The sequence below is a fragment of the Erpetoichthys calabaricus genome, chromosome 16 (assembly GCF_900747795.2).
Source record: "Erpetoichthys calabaricus chromosome 16, fErpCal1.3, whole genome shotgun sequence".
NCBI lineage: Eukaryota > Metazoa > Chordata > Cladistia > Polypteriformes > Polypteridae > Erpetoichthys > Erpetoichthys calabaricus.
In genome coordinates, this window is record NC_041409.2 from 67,755,214 (window position 1) to 67,776,748 (window position 21,535).

At 38.1% G+C, this 21,535-nt stretch overlaps 2 protein-coding genes across 2 annotated transcripts; one reads left to right on the forward strand and one right to left on the reverse strand.

The window, feature by feature from the left end:
• Positions 1 to 877: 877 nt before the first annotated feature.
• On the reverse strand, positions 878 to 4,157 carry LOC114666784 (protein c-Fos-like). The gene is made up of 4 exons (XM_028821779.2): positions 3,833 to 4,157; positions 2,709 to 2,936; positions 2,281 to 2,388; positions 878 to 2,182 (listed from the first exon to the last, which is right to left on the reverse strand). The coding sequence occupies exons 1-4, from the start codon at positions 3,971 to 3,973 to the stop codon at positions 1,517 to 1,519; spliced, it is 1,143 nt and encodes a 380-aa protein (XP_028677612.2). The 5' UTR covers positions 3,974 to 4,157; the 3' UTR covers positions 878 to 1,516.
• A 10,359-nt stretch (positions 4,158 to 14,516) lies between these two features.
• On the forward strand, positions 14,517 to 17,621 carry LOC114666575 (protein c-Fos-like). The gene is made up of 4 exons (XM_028821483.2): positions 14,517 to 14,821; positions 15,394 to 15,630; positions 16,029 to 16,136; positions 16,241 to 17,621. The coding sequence occupies exons 1-4, from the start codon at positions 14,681 to 14,683 to the stop codon at positions 16,904 to 16,906; spliced, it is 1,152 nt and encodes a 383-aa protein (XP_028677316.2). The 5' UTR covers positions 14,517 to 14,680; the 3' UTR covers positions 16,907 to 17,621.
• The last annotated feature ends 3,914 nt before the right edge of the window (positions 17,622 to 21,535 follow it).

Sequence of the window (21,535 nt, forward strand, 5' to 3'; positions counted from 1 at the left end):
AAATTTTAATGTAGTTAGAATTCTACTCTACTGACTGTTATTCACATAAATATTCAGTCTTAAAAGATTTATACCTTTAATAAAAACATCCTTACAGTTTTCTTTCATTTTATGCATGGCAAGAGGCATAACAAAAGCTGAAAAGCATTCAGATCATAGCCATCAATATATGAAATTAAGTAAAAAGAAATACACATACACACATTTTTTGTTGTTTTCTCTGTTTTAAAGGGAATGATGTCAAATGTATAATTGCAAGATGTTACCTGGATAGATCTTTTCTTAAGATGTACCAGGTTTAAATAGTGTTTAGTACAGTTGACGGGCAGCTCATATTATGCCCCCAGGTTTATTTCCTGGCCTGGTCTGCATGAAGTTTGCATGCTCTATGTGTGGGTGGGTGGGTTTCCCCCACCTGGTCTGATGGTGCAAACTGCCCTTCGTGTTCAAGATGCTGAGTTAGATTAACTGGCATCTCTAAACTGGACCCATATGAGTGAGTGTTAGTGTGTGCATGCATGAGCCCAGTGGCTGTCTTCGGATCCCATTTAGGTTTTCCTCCTGGTGCATAGTGTTGCAGGAATAACATTAATCTCCTATAACCCAGAACTGTATTATCCAGAATCATCAATATTCATCTGAGTTAATATTCTAGAGCATGAAATACATTCTTAAACATTTCCCATTGCCTGACTGGCATTGCACCCGGCCTTGGTGATGATGAGCACACATGGCAGTTCAAATCTCCCAACTGCCCTGGGAATTCCCCAAGTGGATTTCGAATACGAGGATAGACTGGCCTTATCTGTCCATCTCGGCATGTTGCTACTGCCACCCTCCCCAGGATAAACAGTTAAAGTGAATGAAATACAATGCATTATCAGTTTAAATATATTTATTGATTTTTTATAATAAGCAGTCAATGCTTATTCATCTCTGTATATGAACTTGACAAAATGTCTAAACTCTTAAGGTAGAAAAATAAATTATATCATAAAATACATCTCAATAAATAAAAACCACAGTAAATGTTTTCATGGAAAACTCTTTAAATGTATAAATGAATAAAAAAGGAAATAAAATTCACATCACAGCGGCAGTTGAGGTATGTCAGTACAGTCCATGTTAATTATTTCTCCAATTACACTAAACTTGCCTAATATTAATAAGCTACTTCTATTTAAAATACATCAATTTCTTTTTATTAGAACATCTCACAACAACAGTTAAAGATCTAGCACCAAGAAATGAATTACAATATATTTAATTGTATGGCACTCAAGCATGCTACAAATACAAGATTGTATGTATTTTTGGTTACAAACATGATTTTCATGCTTCAAGCTACACATCTGGAAGAAAGTAATCCTTGTTCACTTTCAGTAAACATAATACAAAAAAGAAAACCTTTTTTCCTCCAAAAGTGTGGAGTTTGTCTGTTATGGTTAAAAATACTTCTATTTGTAATGATACATTGTCCAGTGCACTTCAGACTATATTATTCATGTAACTGATATTATAGGGCTAATAGTGTTGGAGAGTTAAGAATATCTAATGCATGGTCACTCCTACTTATTTCCTCTGTAAGATTCTCTCCACAGTCTGGGAAAGAATCAAAATCTGGGTATGTGAATGAAAATGTAGATAAATAAGTAGTGCATGCTGGAGTGGAGGTCACTACTGGGGTGCTGAGGGGCTCCATTTCACTGGAAACAGATTTATAGAGGGTCTCCCAGTCTGTTACTCCAAAAGATGAGGAAAGGTCAATGTCTGGAACTGATCGAGCAGTTTCCAAAGCACTTTTGTCTATGGTAGGAAGAAGCTTATCTAGTTGCTCATCCTTTAAGTCTAAAGAAGGCTCCAAGTCTGAAATGTTCACTTCTGCGCTGGAGCACAGCAGGATGCTTGAGTTTCCGGATATTGCCGAGGCCGGGATGCTCGGGATCTCCAGGTCTTGGATGAGAGCGGCATTCACAGGGCTGCTGCTTTCAAGTTTCGGCGTATCTGCAGAGCTGAGAAGAGAGGAGCCCAGAGAATCGGAGAAGACGCTGTCCAAATCGTGAGGAATTTTGCAGGCGGGTTGATGAGCAGCTAAGATCAGCTCTAGCTTCTCCTTCTCTTTGAGCAAACTAGCGATTTCTCTTTGCAGGGCTGCTTTATCGTCTTCCAAGTTGTCAGTTTCCTGAAGGATAATAATAGTGCAATTAGTAATGAGGATCACACAGACAGTTATTAAATGACATACGATGAGCTTCAGTATTTACGGTCTTATATACTTACAGCTTGCAAACTGTCAGTGAGCTCTTTTCTTCTGTTGCGGCATTTAGCTGCAGCCATTTTATTTCTCTCTCTTCTAATTCTCTTTTTCTCCTCTTCTTCTGGTGAAAGCTGCAAAAGGTATGCAAAATAATTTGTTTATTTTTTGCGTGATGCTATTTTAATTACATCTCTACCTTCCCCCTTTTGCAATTTTTTAAATTTTTTGTATATTCACAGAAAGTAGTGAATGTCTTGTCCCTTAGCGGTTGCTCTATAAATAAACCAGTGATGCAGACCGTACACGAGCTGAATTTAAATGAGCTTTTATTGCAAGGTTTCTGGTCCATGTACCATACCCCCCACATTCACTAAGCGTACAATCGGAACGATTAATAATTGCATTTTTATGATAAACGGCATTTTTGTTTACAGAAAAAAATGATAATCACCTGTTCTGCTTTCCCCCTTCTCCCGGTGGTCTGGCCCGATGTTCCTCCGATTTTGCTGCCAGCTGGCCCGGACCTCTGGATCTTGTAGGGGTGCACTCTGGATTGGGAAGGAGAAACGGACGTGACCACCGTAGGTTGGACCATCCATTGCAAATCTGGGCTGGTGGAAATCGCAGTCACAGTGGGGACAAATGGGGTGCTGCTGATATCCAAATCAGAAGTAAAATCCTAAAAAAGGGGTAAAGAAAGGAATGGTATTAAAAATATATAATAAATACGGAAAGTAGTAAATACTCAATTTTACTAAACACCTGGATGTGTTACTTTGCTGTGAAGACTTTTTTTAACTTAAATACACTCAGCCTGACTGAGTTTTTTTAATATATAGTTGCTGTACTTTTGAATGCTGTATAACTATTTAAGAATTTTTTTTGTTTGCGCCGCCGTCTCCCTGTTGAAAATGAAGCTTTGGACACGTTTCTGACGTCCCGAGTGACGCAGGATGTACTGCTCGGGAGTCTCCTCAATGAAATCGTTTTCACATTAAACGTCTGCAGAAAGGGGCAGATCGAAAAAAAACAGGATCACACCCCTTCTGTGCAATGCATTAGCTACCTGGATTAAAATGGACTAATTACAATGTTTCAATAAAATAGCCAATCAGTTTGGTTCGGAATAGTTTTCAATTAAATTTAGCGCATCCAAATTCTATACGACAAAGGCAATAGGCCACATACATATAACATTTGAGGTAAAAATAAATATAAATATTTTTATTAATGTAAAATGGATAGGCCAGATACATATATTTATTTTTACCTGAAATGTTATAAATATTTTTATTAATGTAAAATGGCATATATATTTTAGGATAAAAATGATCAATTTTTGCAAGGTAACACGCACAGTATGTGGATTGTTTATGATGACAATCTAACAAATAGAATTTAACATAAAAAAATTTTAAATAATTTTTTAAAAGAACTTTAAAAAATCCTTTGCGTTATTTCCTCATTAATAACCGCCACGACAATAAGGTAAAATCACTTTCATAAATAAATGGCTATAAAAGCAATCCGATAATAGAATTAAGAATTGCTTAAAACAGAACAAACTCTGCTTACCTGATGGCTGTTTATTGGAGATGCGCTGCTGGAGAAAGAATCCGCCGGCGAGCTGTTGCAGTACTGCAGGCTGTCCCCGCCTGGGGAAGCCGTGCTTCCGCGGGAGGAAGAATCGTAATCTGTGCTGAAGTTAGGAAACATCGTAGCGAAAAAAGACGGAAGAGGTGTTTGTAATCAAGCAAAGGCAGAAGGTTATTTGAAAATGACACTCTCTCCTAATGCACACGGATATTCTACGACAAACTTCTATGCTAGGAGCTGTCAAGCGAAGCTGTGGCCAGGTTTTCAAACCTGGGAAATCTGCTGAGAGAAACTGAGCGGCTTCTTCCTTTTATATGGGCTCCGGTTTTTATGAATGAAAGTCGTGCGTATTCGAGCCATACCATTCGCCTCCAAAAGGGTGGTGCTTTCCAAAAAGGAACATGCCATTTTTCTGTATCAAACTTGTGCAAAATGACAAATAAAGGCAATTATAATACACAAATAACTTACCACAATCGTCTATTAATATCTTACAGGTCAAGAATGCTGAACCAGATATTGCATTATTGGGTGGACCCTCTTTAATCCACAGACAAAATCATTCGGTTTGCACACCCCCGATACTCTGCTTTCAAACGTATTTTTCATGGTTATTACTTTCTGCATTTATTTTAACTTGATTGCACCCTTTACACATTTGGTATTCCGCGTAACAAACATTACTTTTCATTACTTTGCAATTAGTTAGCAATGCAGCCTAATAACAGCAACAACTGCTTTAAACAAACATCTGTCGACATAAGATAAACAAGCATCATGCTTATAAAGCCATACTAATTTTGAACCCCGGAGATTAACCGTCTGCAAGGTACGAACTAAATCAGGGCGGCAGGTTAACTACACTTTCATGGTGTGGCTAACAGCGAGATGGGTTATGTTAGATTTATTTTTTTATGGTTTGGTTTATTTTTGGCAGTGAAGCCAACAACATGAAGTTTCAATGTAGATGGTAATTTGTGCGATCATGGGAGTTTATTAGCTTAAAGCCGCACTCGTGTAACACATGGGCGATTCTACTTAATATGACAGGCATTTCCGATAGAAAACAAACAGGGGTCCGAGCTATGCGACGCGACACGGCAAGGGCTTAGTCACGGTGGCCACTTAATGTCTGGTAGCCTTGGAAGACATGAGGGCCAAAAATGAGAGTGGAAATATTTGCAGTCCTGCACTCCCAAATACACACCAAGGACACATTTTGACGTTCTTTATCCATTCATTTTCTGGCTTTGTTTCAGGTATAAAACACCTTAGCTGCTCAGCACTTGGAGTCCATTTGTCGCTCGGTTGGAGTTAGCGTGTACTTCCTAAGCGCACGTGGCTTTTCTTCCCGGACGTTTCTTCCCACAGTCTTGCAGTTTGCTTTTAGGTTGACTAGAAAGCTAAATCATCCAGTGGCTGTCGGTGTGTGATTCAGACTGGAAATTCAGATTTAGATTATACTGAAAGGAGGCCTTGGTTATAAGATTTTTAAATCCTGGATTTTATCCCTGCATATTGTGAATTTCCCATTGGGATTAATAAAGTATCTATCTATCTATCTATCTATCTATCTATCTATCTATCTATCTATCTATCTATCTATCTAATATAATATAGGCCTAATATAATATAATATAATAATACTTAAGTTTCTGTAAACATTTACATGGGGACAAATAAAGATCTATCTATCTATCTATCTATCTATCTATCTATCTATCTATCTATCTATCTATCTATCTATCTATATATCTATCTATCTATCTATCTATCTATCATTTGTAACATTTATTTCAATTCAAAGCCTAATTACATGAACCCTTATCACAGAATTTACTCAACGTACCATAAGACGTTCAGTCCAGGTGCGGTCTTAACCATTGAGCAAGGGTAGGCGAGTGCTTAGGGTCCCAAAGTAGCCCAATGCCCCATGATAAAATGCATTTATGAACTTTTTTTTTTTATTTCAAGTATGTTGAACTTGCGATTATAGCTGTTATTTTCAACGGATTTCTGTCAACGTGGGGCTCCCCCGTTCAACCTAGACTACAATGGACTCTTCCATGTTACTGCCACACTACTGCGCAGTTGGAAGGGTAGCCTGAAAGAGTAAACTTACAACATGTTTAAGTAAAGAGGCGTGTAGTGTAGCAGGGACAAAGAAGTACACCAATATGTTATATAAAAAACAAGTTATTGGCTAGAAAATGAAACAAAGTTACCCAAGTGGAGCAGAAAAACGAAAACAAGGGAGAAATAGTTGCACAGCTCCCAAAGGTAATTTCTTTTCTCTTGAAATAACTTGCATTTTGATACTAGATTTTTTTTCCAGAGGACATTTTTAAAATGCTGCAACAAATGCAATAGCCAAAGAGAAAAGAAAGTAACTGGATATTGCACTGCAACTGTTAGAGTATCAAGCACTTACCAGCACCGCATCATACACTTCTGACTGTAATAATGAAAGCACCGCCTCGTACAATCGGAGGTCGGCAAAGGATGGCCCGTGGCACAGGTGCAAACAGCCCGCGGATCTTAATATTTTGTACCTCATGAGGTGCTCTTAACAAAACGTTGCTGCAGTATGCTGTTGTACGAGCTTTTAGTATATAAACAGGTATAGTCTGCAGAGGGATAACTGACGATATTTATAGCTGGTTGCTTGTTGTCTTGCATGCTCATTTTTAAAGAATCTTAGTGTGTGCATGGTGATTTTATCAACGATGGATTTCATTGTTAGCAGCATCCTGAAAGCGGAGCTTCGGGTGTCACCGTGGCTCTACAGGACAAAGAGCGCCGTTATACAAATGCAAATGTGTACAGGTTAAAAGCAAATCTATAAAAATAGATTATTCCTTTATTTGCCAAAAATGAAGCTCAGACTGCCAACCTTTGTCATGAGTTTGCATTTCAGGAGTTTGAAGGCCTCGAGACAATTTTGTTTTCAGTTTTTTCGAACTCCTTTTGCTGTTAATGTGGACAACATGCCAAACTTTTTGCAGCTGAAAGTAATTGAACTTCTGGGCAACAGCGTAGATTCAAAATAAGCTTACCAAAGTTTCATGATTTGTACAGACTGCACATTACTTAGGATTTTCCCCCCAAGGCTTTGCAGGCATACTGGCATGGCATCATTACGAGGCATACATTTCAGTTGTGTGCAGGTCTTTTAACAAATGGAATGACTTAATTAAAAGAATGTTTCGAAGTCGTACTAACTATACTATACGTACGTACTACTACTAACTATATCTTTGCAATAAATTGTTGTGACATGTAGCATTTCATTCAATATTTGTGCAGAATCAAGCAGCTTCATGTTCATGACCAAAACAGTAACATAAAATTACTGTCCCTGATTAGTTTTTGAGCTTGCTCTTAATAGCTTTTAATAAAAGGTTTTATAATTCAAATCATTTTTGTACAGCTATTTTTAAAGTTAATGTTTGTGATTAACACACATGCTAGTTTGCACAGGCTCATAGACACACCTGGATGTTATACGACCCACTGCATGAGCCATTATTATCATATTGTCCCACTTAAAGAAAAGTTTGTCCACCCTTGTTGTACACTTAGTACAGAAAAGTGTGATCCCCAAATTATTAAATCCGCCTCTAATATTCGCAGTGCTTTTACAGCTTCAGTTATGTACACAAGTTTAGTTTTGCGAACAGTAGAATTATGCCATAATTTAAAAACAAATATTAGTTTTTATATTAACTTATTTTATAGTTGTAGGGCATAGCATTTAATGTAAACATATTGCCCAGAAAACTTATGACGGCATGGTTCTTCCTTCCCTATTACATAAAGAGGCTTTTCAAGTACTAATAGAATGTCCTGCAAAGGGCACCGCATAAAAGAGTCTGACATTTAAGCAACAAAAAGGCCAGTGCATGCTGTTATTGAAGCCAGATTCTGTTTGCTGGTAAGAATTAAGCATCTCTTTCATGTGCCCGTAAAAGCGCCTGAGTTACGGTAATCGAGGGGCACTGGTTGTTGGGAACAAGCCCTTTGCTCTCGCCTTCCCTCGTTTCAACTCACTTCATTACCTCAGCTCACTCGTGAGATAGACGCGCCATACCCCGCAGCAGCCCTTTCCAGATGGCATCACAGTGCTGGAACACCAATCGGGAGGCAGGAGAGACGCACCATATATGGAACTTCCTCTTCGGTGAGCTTGGCGCTGCCGGGAACTGGATCAGCAGAGGGCTGCGAGGAATGCAATTGATCTATTATGTTCAGAAGCCTATCTAAAGTCATGACGGTTTCGGGACCACCTCTCCGTCCCCTAATGAGACTTTCATCAGGGAGTCCCACAGAAAAGAAAAATCTATATATACATACTGATGTCAATAACAAAAATTGAAAATGGGCGTCTTCTGGCTCACTGGAGATATTTCCCGGATGGTTAGAGTCAAGTGCAAAAATACAGCACTTTATTTAGAATAGTAATATTGTTATGTTAATATTGCAATTAAGCGGTTGCAGATTTTGAGATAACATGATCTTTATAAAAGCTATAAACAGATCTCATTGTGTTACGATTTTCATATAGTATTTAAAGTAACACTGTAAGTGCTCCCAGCTTTTTAATTTTTTTTAATGAGTCTCAATATAAAGACTGTCCAGACTTTTATTATTAAGGCACCCCGCGCACAGTGATTCGTATGAACGGTGACTGACGAAGGTCTTAGTTTCATCCTACTTTTTGCTTATACAGTATATGTTTTATGGTCTTCCATGCCGTACGTGGTTTTGAACGTTGTAAGCTGGATGACTGGAAAAATAGGAATTCAAGGCTATTTAAGTATTTTAGTATACAAATCTTTATCCTTGATTAACCCCATCATTTTGAGGCACTATAATCACAGATCCAGAGCGTTGGCCGCTAGTTAGGAGTGTGTGCCAGTCCATCGCATGGCACAGTCACATATAGCACATGCTAAGTTCAGAGTCGCCAGTTAAACAAAATGTCACATCACTCAAATGGAGAAGGAAAGCAGGGCTAGATGGAGAAGGGCCCCCGAAGACATGGGAAGAACATAGCAAGCTCCACATAGAGACTGTGCCAGTTTCAAACACAAGAATCTAGAGATGTAAGGCAGCAAGGTTAACCACTGTGTACTGCAAATGCAAACTGTGTGAATTGTTTTTATGTATGTACTTCTATTACTCTGGCTGGCTTGCATTAATATTTGATTGATGGATTCCTAATAATTTTTCTGATTGTTTTGGAAATCTCTCATGTATTGTATCTCTTATGTGCAATCCTCATCAAGGTTTCAGTGCTTATACATAAATGCCACCCACCCATCAAATTTCTAAACTGATATTTTCTAGTATAGGGTCACTGGGAGTCCAATTCTGGCCATTAAAATTACAGAGGTTGTCTTTATATGGAGTGCCATCTTATAAAGGCACACTCATTGTGTATACACACACAGATTCACATTGGGACAGCTTTGAGTTTCCAAACCATGTTACTCTTTGATATTTTAGTGGAAACTGGGTACCTAGAGATAACTCACATGAACACCTGAAAAAGTAGGCCTCGTTCAGAGGGCAGCCCAGTCAGATATGAAGGTGTGAAGTGGCATGAAAAAGTGGAATCATTTGCCAAAATTAGACTTTCTTTTCAAAATGTCATGGGAAATGGATGCTGCTTTCCTTAGTTCTATTATTTTATCCATTTTAGGACCTTGCTCCTTAGATATAAATATAGATAGATAGATAGATAGATAGATACTTTATTAATCCCAAAATATACACAATGGTTTTAGAATGTATTTTAATGATTCCTTCTGAAAAATAAAACGTTAGCTGTGTGAAAAACAAATTCATTTTGCAAAAGAGGCATGATAATACAGTACAGCAAAACTGTAAGACATAGCATCAAAAAGCAAGGGCAAACTGTCATAAAATTAATGTGATAATGATTGCTTAGAATTGCTCTTTTTTTCTTTCAGTCAATTGATTTTGTGTAAAAAATAGTAAATTTGTAGGCAAAGTGATTTGTATTGTGTATCTGCAGAGTGTTGGGTTCACATTCTGATTTGGGTACCAGTGAGTGTGTGTGTGTGTGTGTGTGTACGTGTGTGTGTGTGTGTGTGTGTGTGTGTGTGCGTGTGTGTGTATGCCTTATAACAGACTCACAACCCATCCGCGGCCTGCTCATAGACCTGCTGTTGCTCACCTTGACATTGATTAAGCAGGTTCAATAATGAATGGCTGCAGCTTCCCTGTGATCCTGCTCTAAATAATTTGGTGTAGAAAATGGATGGACGGATAGAAGGTTTGAGAAAGTTGTGTATGTTTCGTGGACAGAACATAAAACAGATGAGTGGGTTTTACAGTAAGTTTTACAGCTGCTGCTTAAGATATAGAAATTGAAAGGAGAGTGTTATGGTCATGCAACGAGAAAACAAGTGTGTTTAGAGAAAGACATTATTCAGGGAGAGGACAAGAAGTAGGGGAAGACAGAAGGGGATGGGGAGATGGTATCAGAGATTGCACGTAAGGATGTCAACACAGCTGCAAGAGGAACAGAGGACAGACAGAAAAGGAGGCATGCCCTGCTCACCGCCTGTCCTCTTGGAGGTTGGCAGTAGAAGACGATATAAGTATAAAATATAATGAGACCACTTCATCCAACTAAGGGTTGTGAACGTGTCCTACGGTTTGTCAGTTTAAGTTTGGTGAGTCAGGTAGTATACTATTTCTTGGACGGGTATCCCATGCAAAGTTGGTTCTCACCTTCTGTGATAGGCCCCAGCCCTCTATGAACCTAAAAATGAAACCAATTGAAAGTTCAGAAGTTCAATAAATAGGTATAGTTATTACTGTTTTATAACTCAGGGCTAATGCAATTATTTTCTGATTGCAGTTATTTTAAATAAAGTCAGTGCTGTAATTGACTTTTGATAGCATTTATTTAATAATTTGTTGAATTATTTTTAGTCACTATGCATATGAGACAACATCTCTTTTTAAACTTTATCCTTTAAGATTGTTTAGTTAACACTAGTTGAATAAAAAATAAGGATCATCAGTGCTGTTCTGAATTTCACAAATACCAAAAGTAGATCAATTCAAAATATTTTTAAAGCTATTACATTTTTATAATCATAAATTGAGAGAGGTAAATAAGCAATACTATTCAACTCATATTACTCGCTTAGTTTGTAATAATAAATGTAATTGCTCAGATGCACCTACAACTTTTAAAAACACTAGAACTCAAAAGTAGAAAATTATTTCGATAAAAACTTGTTAAGAAATCACCCTTTTAAATCCGCTTTTTGCAGCATTTTAAGCTGGGGCAGCGTGCACCTTGCAGTATTGCGGCGCCAAGGCCAAGGCTGTTCTGTATTCTCGCTCCCATCTCCGGCGCTGCACAGGACTAAGCAAGTTTTGAAAATGGATTCATAGATTGATGTGCAGTGTGTTTTAGAAATATCTTTAGTCGAGAACGTGTTAACCTAGAGAGAATACGTTCGTTTAAGCAATACAAAGTTTCTCTAAATGCTTCTTAACTATGCTTCGAAGCAACTGGTCTTCAATTAGAAATACTCCTAGATGCACATTTTACAAGTTTAGTACGAAATCGTTTGGGAAAATGATGCAGTCTCATAACATTGAACTTTGAAATAAAAGTAAAACTGTCTTTTTCTCAGTCGGCCTAGCGAATCAGATGCCTCTTGTTTACAACCCGCCGTCTCCATGGCTACAGGGACGTTTCGCCGCACTAAGGGCGGGGCGTTGCCATGACAGCCTTCAAAGTTTCCTCGATAAACACAGACGAGCAGCGCAAACTGTAATCCAATGAAAACAGAAACCAAGCCCATGGGAACTGCTGAAACTGCATTTATTATGTCAACAAAGTCAGCGGAACACATGCAGGCGCCTTGTTATTAAAATAAAAAATAGGAAAGTTACCTTAAATATAGCTAAAATGAGGGCATACCCTTGAGGCCGTGGGGGTGCATCGTGTAAAGGAAAGTAAAGTGTAGGTGCTGCTCACTTTATTTGAAGCTTTCCACGGCGTTAGCACAACTGAGCAATCAGATCTTATAAATGTAATCTGCATGTGTGTAGTTCATGTCTATTGTAACAAAACTCCTTTTACATTCTTTGTCAAAGGTGACTGCTATTGCATAAGAAAATAGCAAACACAAGAATGATGCAATGACGGCAGACACACTCGTGAGAAAAAGGGATTCCCTCAGAAAAGCGCGCAGACACAAACAGTTGCTATGTTGGCAACAGAGATCTAAAACTTTCACTGCTATTAAGGAAAGACCTGCCTGGAACACTCCCTGTGATTTTTGGTGGAGCAAAGGTAGCCCGCTCTGGCTACCTGCTAGGCAGGTTTCGCCACTCTTAATTGTTTATCTTTAGTGACGAAAAGACACGCGCAGAGTATTTATTCCCTTCAATTGTTATTTATAGTACAGCACAGTGACGCAGTGTTCTGGTTCAAACGAGTGCAGCTCGCTCCCACTGCACGCGTGGTGACTTTGACCTATTACCCAGTTTTAGGTTATTTGACTTGAGTGGGCGTGAGTGCCTTGAGCGCAGTGGGACTATGAAGTGACTTTCATGCGTGGTTATTAAACACGTGTTAGGTCCTGTTTTAATGTGTGTGTAAAGTTTTGCTAGTATCAAATTTTCAAGACTAGTTACGTTTACACTTTACGTAACCCATAAACTTAGACATTTAGCTGTTGAGATCTTGTTTATCTGATGCAACACTTCTGACTGAAAAACTTTGCTATGAAATCAAATGGTTATGTTTTTTCTAATCCAGTTTATTTGTGCATCAGACTCACACCACTGACTATGGAATAGGACTTTAGAGCTGTTTCAACACTGAGAAGCCCTAGATAAAGTGCCTGGCCTGTCACTGTGGTATTAAGAAAATAGTCTGTCCTTCAAGGTCAGCAAAACAAAAGAACTCCTAGTGGAGCTCAGCAGGGAGAACTGAGTGCACACCTCTGTTCATTACAGGTACTGCAGTGGAGAGGGATGAGTGTTTCAGATACCTAGGAATCAACATCAGGAGTGACTTAACATGATCCACTCACCCAGACATTCTGATGAAAAAGAGTAGGCAGCACCTTTGTCATCTCAGACAACTGAAGAAATGTTTCAGAAAGAGTCCTGAAGTCCTTCTATCACGCAGACTTTAAAAGCACATTGGCAGGATGCATCACGGCCTGGTATGAAAATGGCTCAAAAAAAGAACATAGGGGAACCACAAAGAGTTGTACACTCAGCCGAGCGAAGCAGCCATCCCAACAGGACCTATACACCAAGAGTACACTAATAATAGTCAGCTATCATTTATATTTCTTAACTATTATTTATAATTTTAAAAGTTATTATACCTCTACTGTGAATATATGATACACAAAAAACAACTACTTGAGTATTTGTAATCTGCATCTTTTAATAATTAATATCTACTTAATGTATACTTTTTTAATTGATATGATACACAAAAAACAACTACTTGAGTATTTGTAATCTGCATCTTTTAATAATTAATATCTACTTAATGTATACTTTTTTAATTGAATTGCACAGTACAGGCTGCTCACTGAGATGCACTTATGGTATTTTTCCCTATATACCCCTGGGTGTGTACGTGTGACAAATAAATAAAATCTAAATCTTGAATCATTTATTTCTTTTGCCATAAAACATTTACATCGCATGAAGTGACAGTATGTTCAAAAGAGATTCAGATCAAGGTTGTTTAAATGGGCATTTCTTGATGATGTGTTAGTGAATGTATTAAGTAAATAATGATCTGCTTTCAGCTTTAATTTTAATTATTATTAAGGTAGGAAGCTATATTAATTTATTTACAGAAATCATCAACATACATATACTTGTTGCACATTTATATATATGCTGTACATATATATTGGATTTCAGGTGCAAACAATGCACAATTTTTAGTTTCAGGTGTATATATGTTCATATATTATGGGTATGTTAAATAACTTAATCTGTTTTTCGTCAACCCACTTTTCTGATGTAAACACCATTCCAGCTAAAGGGACTTGCAGGGCAGACAACGTTTTGGGTATAACTCATCTTGACAAATGTAAATCTTTTTAAATATATTGTAAGAGTAAACAATTCAACAGAGGCGACTTTAATTGATGTTTACATCGTTCGTGGCATTTGTTTGTTTGAATGGTTGTTTTTAAACGTCAAATTGATCTTTCTTCCCGCAAACACTTTTTGCTTCGCAACCAACTACAGGGCAAATGCTTGCAACGCCGCAGTTTCTAGGTAAAGTACACATTAACCAGTTTAGCCCAGCCTCTGACAGGATGCATTCCATATAAGGTTATTTACGTAATCGGGATGCCGCAGAAGCTTCCATTATGACCAAAAATAGGGGTGAAAAAACGGATGCCCTGTTATATATTTTTAATTCAAATCATTCATTAACTTAGTTGAATTATTAAATATGTTTGATTTGGTTAATATTTCTCCGTTTTAACTTGTTTATCTAATCGTAAAATCGATATGAATCAAATTAAGAAAGAAACTCACCAATTGGATTCTTCCGTATAGCATGTCTATTCATAAAAGTTTTCGCAGGTTCCGGAAATTACAGTATAAAAGCACAGCCCCGCTGTCAAATTCGCTAAACAGCAAAACGAACGCTAGGAGATACAGAGGTAGCTCTCACTTAAATACTTGGCGAGCCACTGAAAGAGACTAATAGACCGGCGTTTTGAACGGCGACTGGTTTTAAAGCCACTTTTCAGGGTCTGGCTTGGAGCGCACTTCGTAGCCAGGATGATGTACCAAAGTTTCGGCACAGAATACGACTCGTCTTCCCGCTGCAGCACTGCCTCTCCAGCCGGAGACAACCTTCCGTACTATCACTCCCCTGCTGATTCGTACTCCAGCATGGGCTCTCCAGTCAGTAAGGCGCAGGTACGTACGGTGCAATAGTACTCTTTACTTTTGTAGATTCAACTTTAAAAGTAGAAGAGCACACATATGCATGTCGTAGGTGTTTTTACTTATAATTAGTTGCTTCTTTGTAACTGTTTATATGAACAAATTTACTTAATGAGTGGTTTTCATGTTTATGTCCGTTGAATTCTGGTTTTCAATTAGATACTAACTTGGAGCGATACTACGTAAACTGAAAAAGCGGGTTCAGAAACAGACGAATAAGTCATATATGAATAAAATTATATTAAACACATTTAGTATTAGAAAATATTCAGTATTTGTATCAACGCTTGAAACAGTGTCATTGTAAATAAGTGAAACAAACAATGCAGTTGTTTATGAGAAATTCAACAGAATAGTTAGTTACAACATCAGACCAGGCTTGCAGTTCAAGCAGCAATGTCAACGCCAGTCTGTAGTCTGATAAATGCGTCATCAATGACGTCGTGGGCTCTAACTTATTAATACCACAGTGCTGTCAAAAGAATTGAATGTCGTGTTTTGAGACTGCATACTTACGATGTATTCTTTTTTCTTTCTTTTTGAAGGATTTCTCCGATTTGTCCAGCGCCTCTTTCATCCCCACTGTCACTGCCATCTCCACGAGCCCCGATCTACAGTGGATGGTGCAGCCGACCACGCTCATCTCGTCAGTGGCACCGTCTCATGGAACTTCGCATCCCTATGCACTGCCAGGATCTAGCGCTACCTACCCCAGGGCGGGCATACTCAAAACACCAGGGAATAAAGCACGAAGCACTGGCAGAAGAGGGAAGAACGAACAGGTATTTTAACATTTCCTTTCAGAAAATTGTCTTGCCTAAACAAGTTAGAGACTGTATACGTGGAATGCAGTATGAGCTCGGCTTTTACGCTCTGGAAAAGATGCAATTTAAGACGAAGCCTAATTTCTACCATAAGACCTAGGCCCCACCAAAACCATATCTTTGATGATGCATGCCATGATTGCTGTACTTCAATTCGACACATAGAATCCTTGCTTACTGTTTAAGCTAGTGTTTGAAAGTTGTCTGTTGCAGAATCTGTTTACAGCAGCTCTGAAGAAATATTCTTTTAACGGTTCTATTATATAGCAAGTGCATGGGCAGTTTGCAATTTAACATAACAATGGGGGAAAAAAGGAAACTAACTGAAATGCCTCTTATTTTGTATTTTTTAATAGCTTTCCCCAGAAGATGAAGAAAAAAGAAGGGTCAGAAGGGAAAGGAATAAGATGGCTGCAGCTAAATGTCGTAACAGGAGGAGAGAACTTACAGACACTTTACAAGCTGTAAGTTTACTGGTTTTTTTTATCATCTTCAATTTTTCCACTTGCACCCATTTTATTACTGATTTTGCTCTTCAGTTTTACTCATGCCCATATTTTCTTTTCAGGAAACAGACATCCTGGAAGATGAGAAGTCAGCCCTACAGAATGAAATTGCCAGCCTCATGAAAGAAAAGGAAAAATTAGAATTTATTCTGGCAGCTCATAAACCTGTCTGCAAGATCTCTGCAGATCTGGATATATGCTTTCCAGAGTCCATGGTTTCTCCACAGCTGAAGAGTATATGTGAACATTCTGACTTGTATATCCAAAGTGCTGTTCCAGTCAGTACTGCTTCCGTGACCCCTGTGATTGCATCTTCCAAAGACTCAACTATTTCTAGGAGTGCTGCACCTGTTGCTTCCATGTCTACAGTACAACTGTCTGCCCTTGACAGTTCTTTGCACGTAAAAGAAGAACCCCTGGATAATCTGTTTACATTCAAGAAGACAAGCTTGGAAACGGCTAGATCAGTCCCTGAAATGGACCTTTCCAGTTCTTTTGCTCTAGCAGACTGGGAACCACTTTATACGTCTGTAGCAACCGACCTGGAGCCACTGTGCACTCCTGTTGTGACCTGTACGCCATCCTGTACTACATACACCTCTTCATTTACATTTAGCTATCCAGAAACTGAATCACTTTCATATTGTGGGGAGCTCCACAGGAGAGGCAGCAGCAGCAATGAACAGTCTTCAGATTCTCTTAGTTCTCCTACTTTGCTGGCATTGTAAGAGATGTAGCAAAATGTATTACTGAATTGGCTGACGTTGTTTCCTTTAATATACAGGGTGTGCAGATTCTAGGACTCTGGCAGGGAAATACCTCTAAGTAATTTTAATAGCTTGATAATAAATAAAGTAGTATTTTTTTCTGCATATGTAGCAAAACTTGGCATGTTGTTGTTGTTGTTATTATTTTGCTAAATATTTTAAAAGCATATTTATAAGCATGTTGAAACATGCTTTGTTAATATCTGTTAGTAAAATATCAATTTTTTTGGTGCTAATTAATTTAAAGATATATTGTGCAGATGATCTGACAATATATGTAACTGCAATAGTGAGTTATATATTTAGATAGATAGATAGATAGATACTATTTCAACAGAAACTAGTCTTTAAATTTTAGATTTTCTTAGTATAAGTAAATTTTTGTACAATCTTCCATGTTTATTATCCTAGATTCAGAGTCATTGTAGCCCTGGTCGTACCCACCTTTTTACTTCATCCATTGAGTGGTTTGAATATTTGTATAAAGCAAAGTTTTCTGTGAAAACATTTCTTTTTTTTATTTTAATTATTTTAAGTTATACAAGACTTTAATATTTATATTTTTTTATTTTATTTTTCTACCTTCTGAAATGTTGGTCAGTAAACCTGCAAAAGAAGTAATTCAGCATTAATTGCTCATTGTTATATAGTTAATAAATATATATATTAAATACAATTCATGTATATGTGTCTGTGTGTAAAATACTTCACAGGTTTTTCTGAAATTGAATTCTGCCTTAATACTTTTTATTATTGACTAGGAAAGACAAAGTTTCTCAATACCCTTGTCCTGTGTTCAGCCATTGTACCTAATTGCTTAAGGGATGTGACCATAGAAGTTTAGAAGTATTGGCCCTCTAAGCTGACGTTTTATTCCCACACAAATATTTTTCAAATGCAAATATATTCGTTTTCTGGTTATGCCATTTAACAGCTGAAATTATTTCATGGCTGCTTTGAAGTATGTCACCTGTCGTATTTACCGAACATCTCTCAGATGGTACTTTTAAAATAGCACGGCCGTAGCTATAAGAGTTCAGTAATTTGACACTCTTTCTTAAATTACCCGTTTTTAAATGAACACTTAATTGTTATCGACTTTAAATTATAGGTCGTCGTGTTTTATCCATATTCAGATTCAAGTTTTGTAATTTGGTACACTCTCTGCTACCTCCCCAATTTTTCTTACGTCGAGATGTACCTCTGTAGGATTCCTGTAATAATTAAAACATTTTAACAGCGCGCCCCTTAGGAGAACAAACCAGCTATTTTTATAAAGTGCCTCTAAAAATAAAATCCTTAGCGTTTGGTTAAGGCTTGTCACTACGTTGCAACAACGCTCCGTTTCTATGGGCACGAGCGAACGTCAGTGGGTAACGTCAATGCGTATTAGTTTAAAAAAAAAAGCATGACCTTGACACGCCAGCGCCATGACGTCACGTTTCCGTGTACATATATGGGCAATCTCTGTTGCCAACGGAGTGGGATGGAAATTTCTGGAAACTGGCGACGTCAGAGTATACGCTAGATTATTCTTTTCGCGGGTGAACGACTCGCCGCGCACGTGCGCAGTTGCCATGGAAATCATCTTTTTTCTCTCGTTAGTCTCTAGGCAAATACAGAAGAGATTAAGGCTGCGTGGCATCTTGAGGGCCTGGAAAGTATTTTTAAAAATAATATTCTGGCGTGTCGGGCATTGTTGGCAGAGATGTGCTATTTTGCCCCTACTTCTTCGTTTACATTTACGTTTTTTGTTCAATCGATTTCTTCGTAACGAGACTCACTTCTCACCATTTGAAGTGGCGCACCACTTCCTATCAAGGGATCGACTTTCTGGACAAAAGATGTTTTGCTGAGTGTTGTGGCCTCATCTTTGAGGTGTTCGCGTTTCGACTTCTTTACCTCTTCGCTATATGGTATACTTTTTATGAACGTTTGCTTTTCTGAAGGCACGGGTATCTTTCTTCACAATAATCCCGGCGTCAGTGGGTTCAAGGCGAGAGCAAATCCAGAAGTGCTCGCCAGCCTGTGGATGCTGGACCAGTTGAGAGTTGCAACTTTACCTCACATCCACATCTTTGGGTCTAAAACTGGCGTGTCAGGAGCTAAACACACACAGAGAGTGCCCAGATTTGTATTTGAACCAGGGCTGTGGGCATGCGATGCAGTGACGCTAATCACCGTACCTCCTTGCCACCAAACTTTCAAACATTTAAATAGTTAATGTAATTCAACATGATTTACAGCCAGGGTTTCCAGCCTACCTGGAACATTCTCAAACCTGAATTGCATCAGGCAGGTTTGGGAAAGTTACAGGGAGTCTGGAAACCCCAGCAGTGATACAGGGAGAACATGCTAACTCCACACAGATTGTACTGGGCATTGGGTAGAACCCAGGATGCTGGATCCATGGGGCAGTAATGCTGTGTTACCAAGTCACCCGTGCTTTAATTAAATGCATCTTTGATTCAGGGCATGTTTTGAATGTGAGTTACAACCTGTTTACTTGAAAGCTGGTCACTTGCTGTAGTGTTCATGCAAACATTGGAGTCAAATGAAAACTGAGCTGATTGACATACTGGTGCAAGCAGCAATTTAGCCTACAGAGAAGAAGTGTGTTTAGAATACTCATACATTTGTTTGTTCCCCAATGCCTTTTTAAAAAAGTATACACAATACTGTATAATCTTAGTAACACTGTATAAAACATAGATTAATAGGGTCATTACTGTCACATGTACAGGGTGCACTGAAATTCTGGCTTGCATGTGCTAATCAACATGCCACATGTCATCACTCTCCAGTGACACAATCGGTGAGTATGACTGCCTTACCTTGTGACTTCTGTCTTCCTTATCTAAAATAACTACCTTACCTCAAAGGTAGGATTATGGTAGAACGTAAAGTTAAAGTGAAGTATTCACCCTAATAGATTTTTCCATATTTCCTACAGTTTCAGTACATGTTCTTGGAGTGATAACATTAAATTAAGCAATCTTCGGTCTTTATTTTCTTATTTGCTCTCTGCATTCTTCTGTGATTTTTAGAATGGTTACACACTCTTGGGCATTTCTGATGGAAAAGTTGAATCAGGGTAAAACCATGCTGTAAGCAGGGACTGCATTTTAATTAAAAAATAAACTGAGCTCCTGCAGAGCAGAATTGTGGTGTTCAAATGACAAGGCTGCCAGTCCTGTCCCCACCTTTCATTCATGGTGTGACACTTAACCTGCCAGTGATACTATTGTATGAAAAACCAACCCAAAAACATATATACAGTACATGTAAAAACTTGTACTGTGGACTAAAATTGTAAGCTACTTTGAGCGTGAATGTTTTTGCAGACAAATTTAATTCACCATTACTTTACAATTTCAATTAAACACCTTTAAACAACAGTTGATTTGTCCTTAACGGAACTCTGTAGGATTTTAGGTCACACTAAGAACGCTAATAAAAACACCCAGCCATTTCTTTTCTATATCCATTGTTCTCAGAGAAGGGGTACAGAGAGTTGGCATTTTCCCCAGGAGTCACCAGGCCATTGATTAGTCATTTAACACTGGGTTCCCCATGGTTATGTAGTGCTGAAGAGTAATCAGCTACTCATCCAAGCCGCTCCCCAGTCCTGCCTCGAATGGCTAAACTCGCAACTCTGGGCTATCCCTACTAGAGGGAAATATTCCCAGATGGCACCACACGTTCACTTTCACAAGGCCACTTTTATTGCTTACCTGGATTATGAGCGACTCACTTAAACACTATGAACACGCAAACAGGGAGCAGTCAAGCCAGGGTGCAAGCGCTGCACACTACAGTACTGTAGCTAATGTATTTTTGTGTAGTCTTCATTAAAAGGAAGATGAGTTGACTTTCAGTTTGCCTGTTCAACTCTCCAGTTCCCCTTGTGAAAGTGTATTTTATGAAAGGTGCTATCAAAAATAAATACAGATTGATGGTAGTGGTAGCATCAGGATAATAAGAATGGAATTCAGAGAAATTCATACTTCCATGTTATTATTGGGCACTCTTTTAAATTATGCAGTTAATTCAAAAACATTGTGTAGCTTCTGATGATCTTAACTGGACACTTTGCTTTATATGAATTGCGACTTTTGTATCACTAGGTGAAATTTATTCTAACGGTGTCTTAACTGAATTTTAAACAAACTGTTCCACTGTTTTATGGATTACACTAAAAGGTTTAATAATACCAGTTTTAAAATAAATGTAAGGATTTTCCTTTTTGACTGGTTATAGGGTTCTACATGCTCTCAGTACATTACATTCGTTGTTTATTTACTGTAGCTATACTAAAAGGTCAGAACTCCCTGTAGTTAATCGTGCTCTCCATGCAAAAAGCATTTAAATTTAATTCCACATCTCTTATTCCAGTTTGTGAATGTTTCAGTTTACTTACAAACATCTGTCCAATTCACAATTAAATCATTGAACTCCATTCTTTTTCAGTATACCTTACAGTACAAAATAAAGTATTTGTTGTTAGTCCCAACTGGTGCAGCAGCATCAAAGATGAAACTGTAATAAAGGACAAAGCATAGTAATCACAGATAAAAGAATGTATAATGG